General features: G+C 41.9%; 1 protein-coding gene across 2 annotated transcripts in view; it reads right to left on the minus strand.

The window, feature by feature from the left end:
• Positions 1-699: 699 nt before the first annotated feature.
• LOC138982808 (uncharacterized) overlaps positions 700-19,481 on the minus strand; it is a 26,468-nt gene continuing 7,686 nt past the window's right edge. For both annotated transcript variants that reach the window (XM_070356160.1, XM_070356159.1), the window contains exons 2-4: positions 8,832-9,080; positions 5,828-5,937; positions 700-2,839 (exon numbers count right to left, since the gene is read on the minus strand). In XM_070356160.1, coding sequence (XP_070212261.1) covers positions 5,848-5,937; positions 8,832-9,056 — 315 coding nt within the window. In that variant the 5' untranslated portion in view covers positions 9,057-9,080 and the 3' untranslated portion in view covers positions 700-2,839; positions 5,828-5,847. The remainder of the gene's footprint in view (positions 2,840-5,827; positions 5,938-8,831; positions 9,081-19,481) is intronic.

Consider the following 19,481-nt stretch of genomic DNA (forward strand, 5'->3'; position numbering starts at 1 on the left):
TCGCCTGTGTACATATTTCCCCCTCGACATATACTCAAGACTGAAATGTTGTTTCCTGGTAAAATTAAGAAGTGAAATTATTTATAGACGAAAAGCATGTCAGTTTCTTGCATGTGAAGAAAATTGGTGGTAACTTTTTATTTTATTTTATTTTTTTTATAGATTTCACCCCCAAAATCGAATTCTTCGAAAACGTGTACCGAGTGGTTACGTCGGCCTTGAGTAAGAAGGGAAACATTTTAGGATGAATCAAATTTCTAAGTTAAATAAAAAAAAATTGGTTGGACAAATTTGGCCCCATGAATGTAAGGTACACAAGGTCGCTAATCAGTACTATCGAAGGGTGTTTTATTGTTCAGTGTAGAGTTTATACTAGATCAACGAGGCCGAGAAGCGAAATATCAACACGGCGAAAGATGAAAACGTCACACCGGCAGTTGATTGCTGTCATCCCAAATGGGGAAGTGCTCTACTTGGGGGCGTGTCAGTGGTTTTTGCTGCTTTATAATTCGGACTGCTAATTGTGCGCGCACGTGCACACTTCGACAGATGCGTACATACATGCAAGCACACAGACAAAAACACGGAAGCACACACGCACGCACAAACACGCTTAAAACATTGCACCCCCCCCACACACACACACACACCCCACACACACCGGAGACAGTTGTGAACAATTTAACACAAAACACATAATTGGATGCACAACAGAAGTGCAGGTTAGTGTTTCGACCAGCGTGGCTTTCTCTTTTTTCATATTCCTTGATCACAATTATTGTTTAGTAGGGCAGTAACATTTGCAATGTACACCATTTCTGAGATATTGATTACAAACAGATTCTTACGGGTGCCATACGGATAATTCAAGAGAAGTATGGGACAATGACTTTTGATGGAGACAAATTATTGGCGAATATGCTGCGAACGGCTATTCTGCTGAAAAAAAATCACACACAAAAATCAAAATAAATCCCAAGACCAAACAGAAATATAAAAGAAGACTTGTTTCGTCAGTTACTCCTGGTTTTTGAAAGCTGAACCGAATTTGTAATGTACTGTTTAACGTTTTTAACACACACACACAAAACCAACACATTCAAATAATCTTTTGTGAAGCTGCTAACTTTGTATCTAGAATCTGACACTTTCCATGGTGTTCGGCCAAAATCTAATTAGTGGGTACTTATTTTTTCTCCCCGCCTAAAACACAAAAGATTTGACATGAAAGGGAAAATCCGTGGAGGTGACGTAATATCGTACCGAAATCTACAAGGCGGTCATTTTCTTTCCAGCGAGAAGGTCGCCAAGACGTCAGCTATGACGCGCTACTTATGCGTCTATGACGTGGGTGCGAAACAACTGATAGCAACTGAAATGAAAGCTGACCCTACTACCTGAGGATTTAAGAAATATAATTGATCGAAAACATCAGAAGTTGAAGGAATAAAGCACTGCAGCCTTTTATTTTCAAACTCATCTGTTTGAGCACTACACTTTCATTTCTGCTGGAGATTTAAAAAGTTTCTGTGGAACCCACTTATGAATTATTTATATCCACTGCAAAGATTACAAAAACAGCGTGCGGTTTCAAAGGTTTTACAGATAAGGCTTGAACCATTCGATTTTTCGTGCAAGACAAGGACGACTTTTAGTATGTGTGTGTGTGTGTGTGTGTGTGTGTGTGTGTGTGTGTGTGTGTGTGTGTGTGTGTGTGTGTGAACAGTCTGCGGTGTACTTGCGTAGTGAGGAACCCAATCGTACCTGACTGTCAAAACAAACCACTATCTAATCATCCTGAGAGTCAAACGTAGTTAGATTCGTTCATCGGTACAGCAGGTGTTCTTCAAACAAATATTTCAAATAAGAGTCAAAATAATAATAATCGAATAATAAAACACAATAACGAAATTGTTTGTTTTCTTTTTTTCCCTTCTGTAATATTTCGTTGCATTCTGGAAATGAAATGTCTTGAAACAATTTGTAATGATTAAAAAACAAAACCCACCCGAAAGCAAGTGCCGTTTGATTACAGCGAAACACCTACAGCACAAAGGTATACAACAAAAGAGACCAAAAGCATATTAAAATAGGGTACGTTTCTAATGGTGAAAGAAGGGTGCCTTTACCCTCTTATACGGAGAAAAAAATCAACATTTTTAGAAAAAAACCATATACCCCCTAAATTAGGAAATATTGTTATAACGTGGGGAGTATGTTTTTTTGTTTTGTTTTGTTTTAGAAAGCTTTACCAAAGCTAAATACTGCTGTAGCTGTAGTAACTTTCATTTCGGCCTATTTGTTCTTCAAGTATGCTCTGAAACTGTCAATGGTAATTTCGTAAAAAAACGGTCCTGTTTTGTGTAATTTATTAATCTAACTTCAAGTTAGCTTTTTTTATGTTCAAGAAAGGCTTTTAGCTTATGTCTTATGAACCTTTGAATTCCAGTTTTGCTAGGAATTAAGCACACCCCGAAACCAATAATGTAGTCTGTTGGACTTTTGCACGTCTTGTATGAAACCGGTGCAGGTTTTATGCACAAGTATTAGCGGTGAAATTCATCACCTTTTTTCAAACGTGCGAGAAAAAAAGCAAAGTACTAACAAAAACCACAGCGTTCATGGCTTTACTTTTATTTCAGAAACAAAAATATCATCGGGAGATTTTGTGGTTCGGAAAACTTATTGTAAACGCTGAATGGTGGTAGTAGCATTTCCAGGGAGGGTGTATCCATTGAAGAGCGTAACGTGACCAATCACAGCAAAGTAGAAAAAGCGGAAATGACGACGCTGCTCGGAAGATCCAAGCCACGCTTTTGGCAATCGCCTCTGCAGGCACCTGCAATGGAAAGAAATCGATCTTATCAGACTCTCAGACAGTGTACACTATTGTCAACAGATCCAGACGTATTCTGGACTGAAGGGATTCAGCGGGACTAACTAATTTTACGACTTCCTGAGGATTGTCAACTGAAGCGAATGAACACTTCGGGTATGATTATTATTTTTATAGTGCCCCGCGGCTGAAGATTTTCTTCATGATTTTCTGTGATTTTAGCAACCAAACTAGGCTTAAATCAATATTTGAGGGGCGATAACTTTTTAATGGTTCTCTGTGTCCTTTGCAATTGAAACAAACCAGTTATTGAAGTGCTATTGTACATTTCTGTGGCCTGCTTCTTCTTTTTCTGTACTTCTATTTTCTTTGAATGACAAGTACGCATCTAACCCCTTTCTAAAAATGTCCATATTTATGTATTCTCGTCGTGTAATATTTTTTACTGTGCATTTTTGTCGCAAAGCTAACGTTTTTGCTGAATGTTGAGCCTGTGCTGTAAAGTTTGTCTTTTCGTATATTGCCTATTGTGAGAAGTAAAGGCTCTGGGGAAAATTACGGCAGGTCTGCACATTCTCAACGACATTATGAGTTATTTCTAATATGCTGACTGTTAGCAAATGATAAAAAGACATGTCGAGAAAAAAGATATCAAGCATGAGCCTTTTAGGCGAATGCTGATATCGTTTGTGAGACATGTCTGTTATCATTTGCTAACAGTCAGCATATTAGAAATAACGGTTTTATTACCGTTTAATTCGACCAAAAGAAATTTCGAAGCAACCCCGCGAATTAGACAGAACAGCCGCAATGGGAACTTGAGGGCTTCTACCTGATTATGCCTGTCAGTCAAAGAATTCTCGTGACCTGAGTCAGCCAATCAGAGTAACACACCTGACGTGATGAATATTCACAGGTCAAATGCGTTTGACACACAACAATCTCACAAGATAAACCATGTTGAACATACGTTTCGGTTTCTTCTCTTTTTCTCGTTGAACAGAGAGCGACAGATTTAGAACCGACTCCAGACGGATGGGAAATGACGTAAAGATACATTTGATGTGTAGAAAGTGACGCAATTTCACTTGATTTTTGTGAACTTTGATCATTTAGATTTCAAGTGAGCGGTCGGCATTGCACACTCAGACGATGGGCGGTGCCTTGCTGTTCCGTAACGCACCCACCCACAAAACTCGCTTTTAGGTATTTTTTTTAGATAAAGAGAGTATTATCTGACAGCATTTGAAGTGTCATTCTTTAGAATAAATCACGCTGATATTGTTGAATTACATATTTACTTTGTCTTGTTAATTTTTAGCGTGATAAACAAAAAGGGTCCCTGCCTGAACGTTATAACATTTAGAGGGTCACCTAGAATCCGTCCTGATTGGTCAAAAAGCCATAAGGGGCACTGAATTGGTAATAAACAGGAATATTTTTCTTCGAACACGCACGCTTTTGTCGCGTACGTTTTGTGTGACCCAAGCATTACTACCGTTGACCCTTTGAGAAGCCTAAAAATACAGCAGCCGAGTTTTTTCCCCTTTCTTTTATTATTTCTCTTCAATCTGATTTGCATTGTGTTTCTTGTTACTAGCAGGTAAGGTCCACAGGGTACGGCAGACAATAGTTGGACGGGATTGGACATTGCTGGGTTTCAACAAGACAGCGTAGAAGAGCGACAGGGGCTCAGCTGCACGAGAGTCTTGTCTTTCTCTAATTATTCTCGCTAAAGACACATCGTGAATTTTCTGCTGAACTTTTTATTCAGCGCTGGGACAACACCGCACAACGCTCTTTGTTCTTCTTTTACTGAAACATTCTTTCCTTTGGGTCGTCTAGTTTCGCTGGGTGTGTTTGTTGGGGGCTTCAAAACTCTCGTACAAAAAGTCAGAGGTACGACTTTGTCATTAGCATGCAAGGACGTTGGCTTCTGTTTCTATTTGTAGTATGTCTCTGTTGGAGATTAGTCTTAACTTACATTTTCTATTGTCTCGGTGGAACTTGTAAATGTACAAGAACAGCTGACTCACAAACAGTACATGTATGACGAAATAATTGTCTCTTCCGATCTTCGTTTCGATGTTTTCGAAACAGTGATTTTTTTCTTCTTTTCTCTCGGGGGAATATCTTGCAGTCGTCATATATCTTGATTGATTTATCATTTATACGCAAGAAAAAAATCCGTGTTAAATGCGCCTGTTGTATGTAATTATTAATAACATGTTATCATAAGAACAGTTTTTTGAATGACCAGTTTTAATTAACGTTTTATGAGATATATAATTATGTAGTACGAGGCACAATAAATAACGCCTAATGACAGCAGCTTTCAATCATAAAGCTATGTTTCCATATAGCGACGCGATAGCGGCACGATGGTTGTGGCGTGGTGGCAGCAGCGGCAAAAAACGATCGCAGCAGCAGTAACAAAGAACGCGTGTTTCCATATATGCGCGACGGTTCGGCGGCAAGATTGTGTTCGGTCCAGGGAGGGACATTTGTCTCCCTAACCCTAACCCTAACCTTAACCCTAAATAAAAGAGTTTTTTCTTACATTTTTCGTCTTTTCAATTTTCTAACCAACATAAGTAGCTTCAAATATAGTTTCTCTTAATTACTACATGGTTGTGTGAGATTTTGACCGATTTGTCAGAAGAAGTCAAGCCAGATTAATGGAAACACTCACGGCGAAATTCGCTAGCGACATCGCGTTTTTGTTGCCGTCGCGTTGCCGACGCGCCGCTAAATGGAAACGTAGCTTAACACTGTATTAATACAGGTAAACTGATTATTTCGACGCTATGTTTGTATGTGATTTATTCGCAGACGCGAGGGCTTGCGTATGTATATGTGTGTGTGTGTGTGTGTGTGTGTGTGTGTGTGTGTGTGTGTGTGTGTGTGTGTGTGTGCGTGCGCGTTCGTGCGCTCGCGCGCGAGTGTGTGTGTGTGTGTGTGTGATCACGACCACCACCATCATTCCCTCACCTGAAGTGTGACAGACTGGCTCAGTCGGAGTAGCGGAACTGACGCTTTTCCTTGTAGGGGGGCATGGGCTGTCCTGTCTGCATACAACCGCTCAATCTCTCCGCCTCGTGCTGCACACCATAATAATGCAAAGTCAACTCTTGTTGTATCAAACAAAACATTCTAAACTCAACAAGTGTTGACCTTAACGGGGTCAAGAAGCCGCCCTTGGTAATATGGGGGTGGGACACGGAGACAGACAGACAGACAGACAGAGGGAGGGAGATTTTTCACAGGACCAATGATATTACTCATGAACAGCCCATACTTTCTAAAGAAATATTCAACATAAAAAGTATCCTTCTACACAACCCACGCCATCCAAATAGAAATAAACAAAGTAAAATGCCTTCTTTAATTCAAAAGTGGGTCGTCCACAACCCACCACATATAGACTGTGTAGTTCAAATGACGTCACTATTTATTTGTTTATTTACGGAATAATTCTTCAAAAATCGGTCGTTATGAAGGATCTATGGTGTTTGAGATTTACATGAAGTCTCGATCAAAAATCCATGTCCCACCCCATATTACCAAGGGCGGGCTTCTTGACCCCGTTAAGGTCAACACTTGTTTTTGTCCGGAGTTCTAATCCAACGCATGCTGTCAGAGAACGAGACTCAAAAGAAAGTAACTCGGAGTTCTGGGTGCGGGAATTCCCGCAAACGTATCAGTCTGTCAGTGGGTTTCGTCCCCTGGCTCGGTTTGTAAAAGCGTTAAAAGCTAATATCTTCCGTTTGACTACCGTTAGGAATGTAATGTTTTGCATACACCCGTCTAACCCTATTCCTAACAATTTCACGAAATTTGAGCTTAATTGACCCAGAGATACAAGTCTTACCCGACAAACACCGACCGACCGACCGCCCGCCCGCCCAGTCAAACAAACAAAGAAACAAACAAACAGACAGAGCAAATCCATTATACTAATGGCGGCTTAAAAAAGAAAAGCGCGATGACTCACACTCCCGCACAAACTGCACATCTTCGAACACTGTAAATGAACATCTCCCTTTGTCTGAATTTCATCTTGGTCGTAAGAAGCGATTAAAAAGCTTCAGCAAAAACAAAACAAAAACAAACAAACAAACAAACAAACAAAAACAAAACCAACGGCACAACCAAAGACAACCTTCTTCAATACGGGACACCTTATTGCATTTCCGGATCGAAAAGCATTCATATTCAACAACAGCATTACACTACTGGTCTTTGAATTCAAATGACACAACGAGCAAACATATATTTTCTTCGTGAGACAGAAACAAATCCAAACCAAAATGATTTCACCAATTCGCCATACTTCATTACTCGACTTGCTTCATATGTGTTAACTGTAATTTTAGAATATGTTTTAACAGTTCATTCAAAGGCCTCCTTTGAATAAATCAGCGGAGTCTCTGACTCCATTTTTCACACAGGAATCAGGGGCGGATCACATCATTTTTAGGGGGTGGGGGGTTCCAAATTTATTTTAGGGACAATTCGACGACGCGAAGCGTGTAGTTGAGAGCGCGCGAAGAGTTCGAACCTCTTAGCCTTAGGGGGTTCCGGGGGCATGCTCCCCCGAAAAATGTTGATAAAAACAAGGAAAATGGAGCAATCTGAGCCAAGAAACTTCCCCTAATACACCTTCCAAAAAGTAAACTTAAGAAGACAAATTTGGATCAAAACAAGGACAATTAATCGATCTGGTGCAAGCTGAACCAACAAATTACCCAACTACTTACCAAAACCGTCATTAAGAAGACAAAGGCCGGCTCCTAGGGGAGTCCGGGGGCATGCACCCCCCCCCCCACCCCCGAAAAATGTTTGATAAAAATCAAGGAAAATGGAGCAATCTGAGCCATCAGTTTTTCTTTATTCTCATTTTTTTAAAAATGTTTAGGCTAGGGGGCGGGGGCGTTCTGGAAACCCCCTGGATCCGCCCCTGGGAATGAGCTTTCCGTCTTGGATTTCGTCCTTTTTCTTTTGAACACCCACTGGCCGACAGACAAGACATTCAGGTGTCGCCTCTGCATACAAAAGTTGAGCATCAGCGCATGCGCCTAATTTGCATGTGCAAAGAACAAGCGGTCTGGAACTAAACACAAAAAAGGTCCTGCCTTCAAGCCTGTTGGCAATGCAGTGGGACGTTCATTGAATTCGGAGCGTTTATGCCATGCACATGTCCGTCACATTTGGGCTTCACTGCTGCACTCCACAATGGGTCAGTGGGAGTCGCGAGCGATAAGCCGCCGTCTGTTCAGTTAAGCTGCGCCACGTGGGTTTTGCACCGTCCACAAATCTGCCGTCGCGGTTTGCGTCATCGCGGACAATTTGAAAGAGATCAGAAGTTAGAAAGAGGGTTTGACGCCTTATTTTTGTGTCGCGCGTCAGTCCTATTGTTTTTCTCCGTGAAAAAAGAAGAGAAAACCCGTTATCGCGTTGAGAGTTCGAATTACCGGGACAGCTTCATGCAGGATATTTCGTTACACATTGCAATTGCGGTGCAGACATATTTGCCATTTCTTCGTCTTCTTCTTCTTTTTCCATTTCGTTCGTGGGCTGTAACTCCTACGTACTCTCGAATGTCTTCGACTTTAATGTGCATGACAGTTTTCTACCCTACCATTAGGACAGCCATACTCAAACATTTGGGTAGGCATATTTAGGCCTATCTGGCAACGATGTCTTCATTCGCGATACAACTTCTGTCTAAGTTTGTATTTATTTATTTAATGATTTATTTATTAAGTTATTATTGTTCAGTTTCAGTTGTTGTTTGTTTTTGCCAGTGTCGGCGTGTGTTGCTTTTGGTAATTTGCACATCTAATTATCCGATCAGAAAATGAGAGGCCATACAAATCAATAATGTCACCTAAAATCATATGAAACAAACTGACTTGGAACTCAGTCTTGGTTAAGATACGGCTTTAGTATTTAACTCTGGAAAAAGGTCAGGCCTTGGAATATAAAGGGTCACCTTGATCATCTGAGCGAGCTGGCTGACTATGCGCAGGTCATTCTGTGTCCAGCAGTTGTCGCTGTTGGACTGTACTAGGGGGATGGGGCCGGGAGAGTCACCGCGACCTGACCGCTTTCCCGTGCCCCACGTGGGCGAGAAGTTGATTTGTGACGTCACGGGACACGTGACCGACAGCAGCAACATCAGCGCCATGACGCACATCATGTGACCTCTAGACACCATAGTTGAAGGGTTGTTGGAAGGCAGCTGAAACAGAGACAAAAGTCAGATATAATATTTTGGGTTTCGATTCGATAAGGAAGAGCAGTAAGTGTTCTTAATAGAAACATATTTATCTATCTTCTGTATGTTTACGTTTATGTTGGCGAAAGCCTAGTAAAGGTATTCGGACAGGCTGGGAATCGAGAGGAGGCACGTTAGGTGTACGTGTGTATGTGTGTGGTGTGTGTGTGTGTGTGTGTGTGTGTGTGTGTGTATGTGTGTATGTGTGTGAGTGTGTGTGTTTGTATGTGTGTGTGTATGTGTGTGAGTGTGTGTGTGTGTGTGTGTATGTGTGTGTTTGTGTGTGTGTGTGTGTGTGTAGCGATTCCCAGTAAACTACATCCGTATTCGTACATCTGTCAGTCTAACCATTCTTGTTACTTCGTAATTAATTAGAGAATAAACGGGTAAGTGCTCATCTATATATTGCCATCGTCACCTGGAACAGAGGGTGATTCAGGCCTTCAACACTTTGCCCCCAAGTCGCTTGATAGGTAAAGTACTTTCCTCATGAACCATTTTCGACCGATTTTGAAGACTATTTTTGTGTAAGAAGTCGTCAAAGTGGTTTTTTTTTTAAAGTTATCCACGTGAACAGTCTCCTTGATTTAAGTCGCCAGTTGGGAAACTGTCAGCTAACTTTGAAGCAAAGTTAAACAGCATTTTGACTCTTAACCGACTTTGGGACGACCATTGCTGACACGCTCGTTGTCTAGATATATTTAGCCGAGTGTGTGCGAACTCTTCCATTTCGTCATGTTTCCCTCTGCAACCCGGCCCTCGATGTCCAAAATGGGTCGGTATTCGCCGATCCATTTACAACGAGACGAACTTTCCAAAGATTTTGTACCAACAAAAAAACGTTCAGAAGTTGATGGTAAATCGGCCATGTGAACACTACTTAAGCTTGATGAGGTCCCATGAGGGTCACTAATGTCCCCCCTGTGCAGTGTCCCTGTCCTGGTCACTAACGCCAATAACACATGATGACCGGTTGCTGTGCTCATGTGCAAGGTAGCCTTGCGTACCCTACTTTCAAAATAAACATTTTGGCTACACCTGAATGAATAGTTAAAACTAATGAGTTCATTGCCTTGACATCTAACGAGCGTGGCATGGCGATCTGAAGAAAGTGTACGTCAGATTTCATAAGATATTGTAGAGGAACGTGTTATTTTGTTATTGGGGGGGGGGGGGGGAGGTCAGTGTTAATAATTGATTTATAGACGAAATATTGCTAAGACAGATTAAGCACAAAAGCCAATGTTAACTTTATGTCTTCGACGACAACAACAACAACAACAACAACGACGTCAAAGACAACAACGGCAACAACAATGACAAAGACGAATTAAACTGCCTGAGAAAAAAAATCACGAGGAAACCAAAATCAAAGGCAGAGAACAACAGACTACAGAAATCACCACAACTTCTCATGCATTATTGCTACATTTTAAATATTTATAGAGACCGGCACAATTAGCACGAGATCTATCGCAGAATTATCCAGATGTGTACAAGCTTTACAGTAAAGTCTTCCCAGTGAACGTTAACAAAGTGCTAAAAACACGATAGGCTTTCTTTTGGACGTACTCACAATGCAAACATATTTATGATTTAATCATCAATTAATTTATGTTCTATATATTTTTTGGAGAAAATAATTAAAACAGACGCTCCCTAGCCACTCGCATTAACACAAATCATACGCATAACTTACACGCATCATGCACACACCTTGTTCTCATCACCTGTTGAATACACATTCATAACACTTCAACATTGATGTTTCTGTCGCTGAAGTTTATTTTCAGCGACTAATATAGCTATTCTGATGAACACGTGGGGGAATTCGGGGGCTGTGATTGGATGGTCTCTTCCGATCATCAAAGCATAATGCGGCGGAAGTCGGCCATTTTACTCAATATCCAAAAGCATATTGTCGATAACAAAGACGCATGGTTCCGGTTTCTTCCACGTGTATAAAGTACACGCATACCTCGCCAGGTTTGTTTCTGTGACTAGTCGACAGACGATGCCATTTGCTTTGTGTGTGTTTTTGTTGTTGCTTACTGTACATGACATACATTACGTGTAAAATCCAGTTCTTTAACAGGCAACAAACCTTGCAAATTTCCAGAAGCTGCTATCTGAAGCGACCTATCTCTGATTCTAGCAGACGATCTCTCCAATGTTTAACACAAAATCAGCAAACTCTCCTGTCACATAGAACGTCCATTGTATAGTGCAATGTTGAAATGAAGTTACAGGTCTGAAACATTTAGTCGTTTCTTCTGAGACAATCCTTGTTCTCTTATCATCTACAGATTTACCGCAGTTTTCACCACGCGAATTCCCAACAGAAGTCAGACTTTCGAACATACTATATACGTAGGCAAGCATGATACGTCATGACGTCATATGATTCCTAGCATATTGACGTAATGCTAAACATCCGGTTATCTCGAGTTTTCTCCGTAATACATGTCCGTGGGTTTTTCAATGTTCGGTTATTTCCGTGGCTTCATGCGGAAAGGGAACCGTCGTCTGCAATCAACGACATGGACCATTCTGGTACTTGTTGCTGACAAAAACATGATTTGAACACAGAATTTAATGTCAGAATAGCTATATAAATGCTATTGTGTTTTCATCGTAGCAATAGGGCCCGATATTTAGACTCGAACAAGTATAATGCGACTCGTCTTCGACTCGTCGGCATTATACTTGTCTCGTCTAAATATCGGGCCCTTTTGCTACGCTGAAAACACAATAGCTGGTACTGATTACCCCCCGCGGGTTAGGGGGAGCCCCATATTGGTTGGGACGAGAAAGAATTTACCCGATGCTATTTAGCATGTCGTAAGAGGCGACTAACGGATTCTGTTTCTCCTTTTACCCTTGTTAAGTGTTTCTTGTATAGAATATAGTCAATGTTTGTAAAGATTTTAGTCAAGCAGTATGTAAGAAATGTTAAGTCCTTTGTACTGGAAACTTGCATTCTCCCAGTAAGGTCATATATTGTACTACGTTGCAAGCCCCTGGAGCAATTTTTTGATTAGTGCTTTTGTGAACAAGAAACAATTAACAAGTGGCTCTATCCCATCTCCCCCTTTCCCCTATCCCATCTCCCCCCTTTCCCCGTCGCGATATAACCTTGAATGGTTGAAAACGACGTTAAACACCAAATAAAGAAAGAAAGAAAGACTACTGATTTTGATAGAGCAAAAGCTCTACCACAGTAAAATCATGACCAAAGAACATATATATATATATATAGGTTACAACACGAGTGGTTTTTTATATGGCTTGTATTTCAGTCAAGACTCAGCGGATGAATATCATCGGGAGACACGAGCCTCTGGCGAGTGGCTCTCGATTGATATTCCCGCTGGGTCTTGACTGAAATACAAGCCATATAAAAAACCACGAGTGTTGTAATCTGTATATCCCATTCTACCATCAAACACAAAGTGTAGACTACTAGCGGCACTGTTGCGATCTGTGCAGGGTAAAACTGTTGCCAGCGAGACTTAGCCCTTTTGCAACCTTAAACTAAGTGACCGTCGCTGAAAAAATAAAACGAATGAGTGCATCGATAAGTACGCGGTAACACTACTTTCAGACCATTTAAAAGCTTTAAGTAAAGGTTCATAAGTTGCAAGAAAGTAATGAAGTCGAATAGAAATTAATTTAGTTGAAGCGCACAATTCTTTTGTTTTGCGTTTCAGGTCGGCAGAACGGGCGAAACGGGTTTGGGACCCATTTGGCTTACTCGATTCAGAATCGATTCCACGTTGTTTTTCTCGAACGTGTGTAATTAGGCTTATTGACAGAGAAGCAAATTTTAGGGAACAAATATGTAGGTTTAGATTTAACCATTTGCTCCCTATTTGAAATGTATCTACGTGATAAACTGTTTTGCGAGTGTGTTTGCATGGATGAACTTAAACTGGTATGGGTGTGTGGAAAACGCGACCGACACGTCTGTCACCGCCGATTGATTGCATTTTGAAGGAATATGACTGGATTACGGAAAAATATGTGGACTTACTGCAGAGCCAGGCAAAAGAGTAGACTTGCTCGCAAAACACGTGAAACAGCCGATGTGTGATAGCTGAAGGCGCACACCAAAACACACTACCGACAGATTCTCAAAAGTCGTCTGCTAACGATGCAAGGGGAGGGTACTCGTGTTTTTGTTTTGGTTCGCTAGCATCTGGTTATCTTGTAAGTTGAATGTTCGTTTTTTTCGACCTGCATTGCTTTCATAATGAAAGAAACTTTTGCTTATTGCATCTCATACATCAGATCAGTTCTGAGATTCATTTTTGCGTGCAACTGATATGGTTTTCTGAGCCGTGCAATACGATTTTAGAACTTCATACAAATGTGTCACATTGTTCGGCGCGAGGTCAAAGGTCGGGAGGAAAGTAGTCCTTTGCCCAAATCGGAATCTGCACTATCATATATTTTTTGGAGTCCATGATGTATTTATTGAGCTATAAAAATACAACATATATACCCATACTGAAGTAACAGAGACAAAGAAGGGAGGTCATGGGATATATATATATATATATATAATGGCACGTGGGGAAACTTTCCCACGTGACATTACAGGCCGGTCACTAGTAATGGGGTGTGTCTTATACACGTTTACAGGAACCACGTGTCGTAAGTTTGGCCGAGAAAAAGCAAAGGTACTCACTCTTTCCAGGGCTCCCCACGGACGCCCCTCCTAGTGCGTCCCGGGAGCCCAACTTTTAAATCTTAGAGGGTCCATGGACCCCCACTGCAGTATTTTAGAGGGCCCCAAGGATCCAAAAGCCGAAAAGTCCCAGTGTACTTGTAAAACATTGTGGTCACGTATAGTGTATTGCGAAGTGTCGATTGCAGTCTGAACATGATATCTACGGTACGCACGATAGAGGAAATTTAGCGCGTCCTAGGACCTGCTCTTTTAAAATCTAGTGCGTCCAGGGACCCCTTCCATATATTTCTAGTACGTGTTTTCGGCTTCTAGTGCGTATAGGACGCAGGGACGCGCGATATGGGGAGCTCTGCTTTCACAACCGAAACAAACCCGATAGTTATTTCCGGAATCGTACAAAGAAGCCAAGACTCTTCTACAACGGAAGAAGAAAGAAAACTGGAAAAAGAGAAACGGAGACTACAACCCACAGGAAGACCCCATCAACAAACTAGACCGGAGAAGCCAAACCACCATTTTCCGTCTAAAGACAGGGCACTGTGGACTGAAGAAACACCTCAAGAGACAGGGCCTTGCGGATGACGCACACTGTGAATGTGGCTCGGAAGAGCAAACTCCGGAGCACATTCTCCAGAACTGCCCCCATCTAGAGACAATACGCCAGAAGTTCTGTCAAGAAGAGACCAGTGTTGGAGCCAAACTCTGGGGTCCTGCCGACGAACTGCGCAAGACTGCGGACTTCCTGGCAGCCACTGGTCTGAGGATCTAGCACAGCCACCAACATCGAACGCAGAAGAAGAAGAAGATTTCCGGAATTCGCCTATTTCCCAAACTTGTTGACGGTGGGGAGAAGGGTATGCCTAGGACTACCACTAAACTTGTTGACGGTGGGGAGAAGGGTATGCCTAGGACTACCACCAAACTTGTTGACGGTGGGGAGAAGGGTATGCCTAGGACTACCACCAAACTTGTTCACGGTGGGGAGAAGGGTATGCCTAGGACTACCACCAAACTTGTTGACGGTGGGGAGAAGGGTATGCCTAGGACTACCACCAAACTTGTTGACGGTGGGGAGAAGGGTATGCCTAGGACTACCACCAAACTTGTTCACGGTGGGGAGAAGGGTATGCCTAGGACTACCACCAAACTTGTTCACGGTGGGGAGAAGGGTATGCCTAGGACTACCACCAAACTTGTTGACGGTGGGGAGAAGGGTATGCCTAGGACTACCACTAAACTTTCAAATTTGCGGAAACGTTTTTGGTCATTTGTAAACTTTTTTCAAAGAGAATAAATCGCATATAATTGTGACCCTCCACCACGAAATGAGTCGCATGGCACCTCGTACGGTTCTGCGCTAGGCTTAATATAAATCCGGGGAATGTATGGTAACAGTGTGAGGGTCACCTTAGTCACAGGCTTATAACTCAAACAGTTTTCGCTCTTTTCTAAAACGGGTTTCACCACTGGATAGAGCATAAAAAACTCTTCAGGAAAATGTACAAATATGAAAATCATGCAAAGGTGACATGCGACTCATTTCGTGGTGGAGGGTCACATAATTATAGTAACCTACATGCACAGCCCTGATAGATGAACTCCAGAAATAACGGGTTTGTATGGTTTGTCAAACAGATTCTGAGGAGAAAATGGGGCTGGATTGGACACACCCTCAGGAAACCAACATCCAGCATCACCCGCCAGGCTCTCGCTTGGAACCCGCAGGGGAAAAGAAAGAGAGGGAGGCCGAGAAACAGCTGGAGGCGGGGCACAGAGGCAGAACTGAAGGGGCAAGGCAACAGCTGGGCAGAAGCGGAGAGAACAGCCCAGAACAGGGTGCGATGGAGAAATGTCGTCAATGGCCTATGCTCCGCTGGGGGCAAAGGGCCTAAGTAAGTAAGTAATGGCTTGTCAAAGAGTGAAAACTCTTGCTTCTATTGAGGCAAACTGTCCACACGTGCGCCTTGCTCACGTGTTTAAGACACAGCCCTCGCTAGTGACTGGCCTATAATATCACGTGGGAAAGTTTGCCTTTACAAAAGTGAGAATATTCACTCTTTCAAATTGTATAGGCTTACAAACCGGACAGAGTTGTTTCCGAAAATCTTCTATTGTTTCCACACCAAGTGTCAGATCGCACGTGCGTGACTCTTTGTATTCACTGTCCCTGACGAGACGGAGGTCGGTGGTTTCTCTCTTGTGCCGGAAGCTTGCAGTATGACATCACGCAACGATTTCTTTTGTTGAGGTCTATCTCAGACTTGTAGTAATACTCAGCGTACTTGTACGTGTGGTTTGAAGACGATCTGAACACTCGTGTACCTCCTGCAGGAACAATCTTTTACCGACTGTCGTAATGGAGTGTATTGAAGGCTTTACAACACACACAGACACAGGTTGTCTGGGTTAGGTTCCGGCAGGACCCAGCCATCAAGCAGTATGACATACGTGCAGTTACGAGAGCTATTTTTCCATACTCTTTCTTTGATCATAAGGGCGAGAGCATGACCCCTAAATGAAAAACCTGTTCTCCGTAATGTTCCAACTGCAGCACTGCTTCAGACGGTCTTTTCGCAGTATGCAGTAAGTACTTGAACAAAAGTATCGTCGAGACTACATTCGCCTCTTGGGAAAAAATGTAAGCTGAATCAAAATCGTTAGTCGATGAGTTGAACATTTGGACATCAAATGAACATAAGAACATATGCCCGGCGCGTAAGCTTGATTACTTCAGCAGGCTTACATTGTGAAAACATCAGGCGCCAGTTCTGACGTATTCAATAGAAATGTGATATATGTTCTATATTTTGCCGTCAAGAAAAAAAAGTCCGATCGCGTCTTGAACTGTGCACCTTTGCCTACACGTTCGATTAAACTGCGTTGACATGCTCCTGTCTTCATTGGAAACACTTTTTCACAGAATTTTTTTCTGCTCAATTCTTTTCTTGTTCAGTATTTTTTTTCTTTTTTTTTCTTCTTTTTTTGTATGTTGTGGGATTGGAAAATAGTTTATGCTTTCTTTCACGCATTTTTTTTTTAACCGTGCCACTGTCTCGTCAGTCGTCTCATTTCGTCTCTTCACACCGACCTTCGATTAAACACCTGCGCACTCCCTGGTTAAAAATGAGTCTGCAGAAGACGCGAAAAATTAATCCACAGCGATCTCGATAGAGGACGGGCTCTGTTCTCTCTGCACTTTTTTTTTTACACTGTTTCTTTTTTTTCTTCCGGGTAGGGTTTGGCACACAGTCCAATTCCATCAACATGTAGAAACGCAGGGTAGGCGGACACTTTGACTAATATCAAGTTACAGCCTAAAGATATCAAAAACTCGTCTTCGTAGAGCATGGTATAGACCTTGAGGGATTACAAAAGATAACTATGCTTTCTTTCACGCACTTATGTATATGTTGGGACTTTGCGATTCTTCATTTGGTATAGTTAATGAGGTGTCCTTTGTCGTGCACGTTTCCAAAACAAAACAAATCTGACTTAAAAGTATACTATCTAAGGAGCAATTTCGATTTTTTTTCTTGCGAACTGGATCTTAAAGAGTTCTAAGGACAGCCATTGTGCTGTAGTTTAGATCCACCTGCGAGGAAATGCTCCGTAACTATGCTAATCAGTTTCAATCGGCGAGCGGTTTCCTTCGTGAAATTCTTTTTGTGCCAGGAATGCCGACTTCCGTTCGTTCGTCGTCATATTTTAGTCAGTCCTGATGTGTACGCATTCGTCGAAGCAGGAATTCAAAAATTTAGTCTAGCGAACGCATCAACATTCCATGTTGTGCGGGGATAAAACGCATTACACAGTGTAAATGAATACACTGTCTATTGGAGAATACACACCGTCTCGAAAGACTACCAAACACAGCATTTAGATTTAGATAATAGAACGTTCAAACACTCATTAGAACTGTATAGCTCTTGGGGCGATTTGGATCTATTTTATCCTGATGAGTCTTAGCAAATTACATGATGGATGCCCACGGTAAAGAAAAGCGAAGCAGTTACTTCCTAAGTTGAAAGTATGAACTTTAAAGAAAAATCAGACACGATTTTTGATAAGATATATTGTTTTAGAAACACATCCCCACAAACTATTCTTATGTGTTCAGTCTTTTGTGGCACCCGATTTTTAGGGAGATACCACTAATTTGTTGAATCACTTCTAATTTCTGTCATGATGACGCTTTTTAAGTCGAACAGTCTTCAGTTTGATGGACCCTTATATAAGTACACCATTAAAGTTCGTGAAATAAAGAAGGTTCTAACACTGATTTACTTCTGCAGTCCAGACAAACGAGAGACCTTTACTTTACTTTATTTGGTGTTTAACGTCGTTTTCAACCACGAAGGTTATATCACGACGGGGAAAGGGGGGAGATGGGATAGAGCCACTGGTCAATTGTTTCTTGTTCACAAAAGCACTAATCAAACATTTGCTCCAGGGGCTTGCAACGTAGTACAATATATGACCTTACTGGGAGAATGCAAGTTTCCAGTACAAAGGACTTAACATTTCTTACATACTGCTTGACTAAAAATCTGTACAAAAATTGACTATATTCTATACAAGAAACACTTAACAAGGGTAAAAGGAGAAACAGAATCCGTTAGTCGCCTCTTACGACATGCTGGGGAGCATCGGGTAAATTCTTCCCCCTAACCCGCGGGGGGAAAACGAGAGACCATCCAAACACCGGTTTCAACCTTTTGGAATAAAGGATTGGCCGTTGATACACGGTTAAAATGTATGGAACACAAGCAAAATCATTTGCACATTTTAGCTTCTTCAATAGAAACATTTTGCCCATCACTTCCCCGTGAGAAGGCTTATGGCAACAAGGCTGCGGTGTATCAGGCGTACTGTCCTTAGTTTCTAGGTCTAAATTTGAAAAACAAAAGAATTCTGTACTCACCCATAGACTACATGGACAGCAAAATTGTACGAATGTTCGCTTGTAGAAGCTTCTTCAGGTAACAGACATAACAACAAAAAGCAAAAGCAACACTGACGGACCGAACAAGGACAAGGCACAGGCGGAAGGTATCGTCCACTGGACTACTACTATCACAGAAAGACTACAAGGTCTGTCACTCACCTTCGAGTCTTCTGTGTTCTTGGAGTCGCTTCCTGGGGAAAATATTGTTCAAGACGGTTTGCCTCTTCCTACAGTCTGTGTAAGGTCAAATAAATACAGTTGAATGATTGTTTGAACTATTATGTGTCTAGTTTTCAGGTTCCGTCCGCTGCAGGTTGTTATTATCCATCATTTGGACGAATCTTCGTTCGCGAGCCGCTAATCCACTTCGGGACAAATCATGTATCCGCACCGAATATGCATACCAGCGCTCATTGGTTAATAACAGGATATTCGATGATTATTTTCCCGTGGGTAGCTTCCCTTTGCTGCACAATATTTACATATGTTTTAGACCAATGAGCGCTGGTATGCATATTCGGTGCGGATACATGATTTGTCCCGAAGTGGATTAGCGGCTCGCGAACGAAGATTCGTCCAAATGATGGTTAAAAACAACCTGCAGCGGACGGAAGCTGAAAACTAAAGACACATAATAGTTCAAACAATCATTCAACTGTATTTATTTGACCTTACACAGACTGTAGGAAGAGGCAAACCGTCTTGAACAATATTTTTCCCCAGGAAG

Source organism: Littorina saxatilis, linkage group LG12 (genome assembly GCF_037325665.1).
Source record: "Littorina saxatilis isolate snail1 linkage group LG12, US_GU_Lsax_2.0, whole genome shotgun sequence".
Classification (NCBI taxonomy): domain Eukaryota; kingdom Metazoa; phylum Mollusca; class Gastropoda; order Littorinimorpha; family Littorinidae; genus Littorina; species Littorina saxatilis.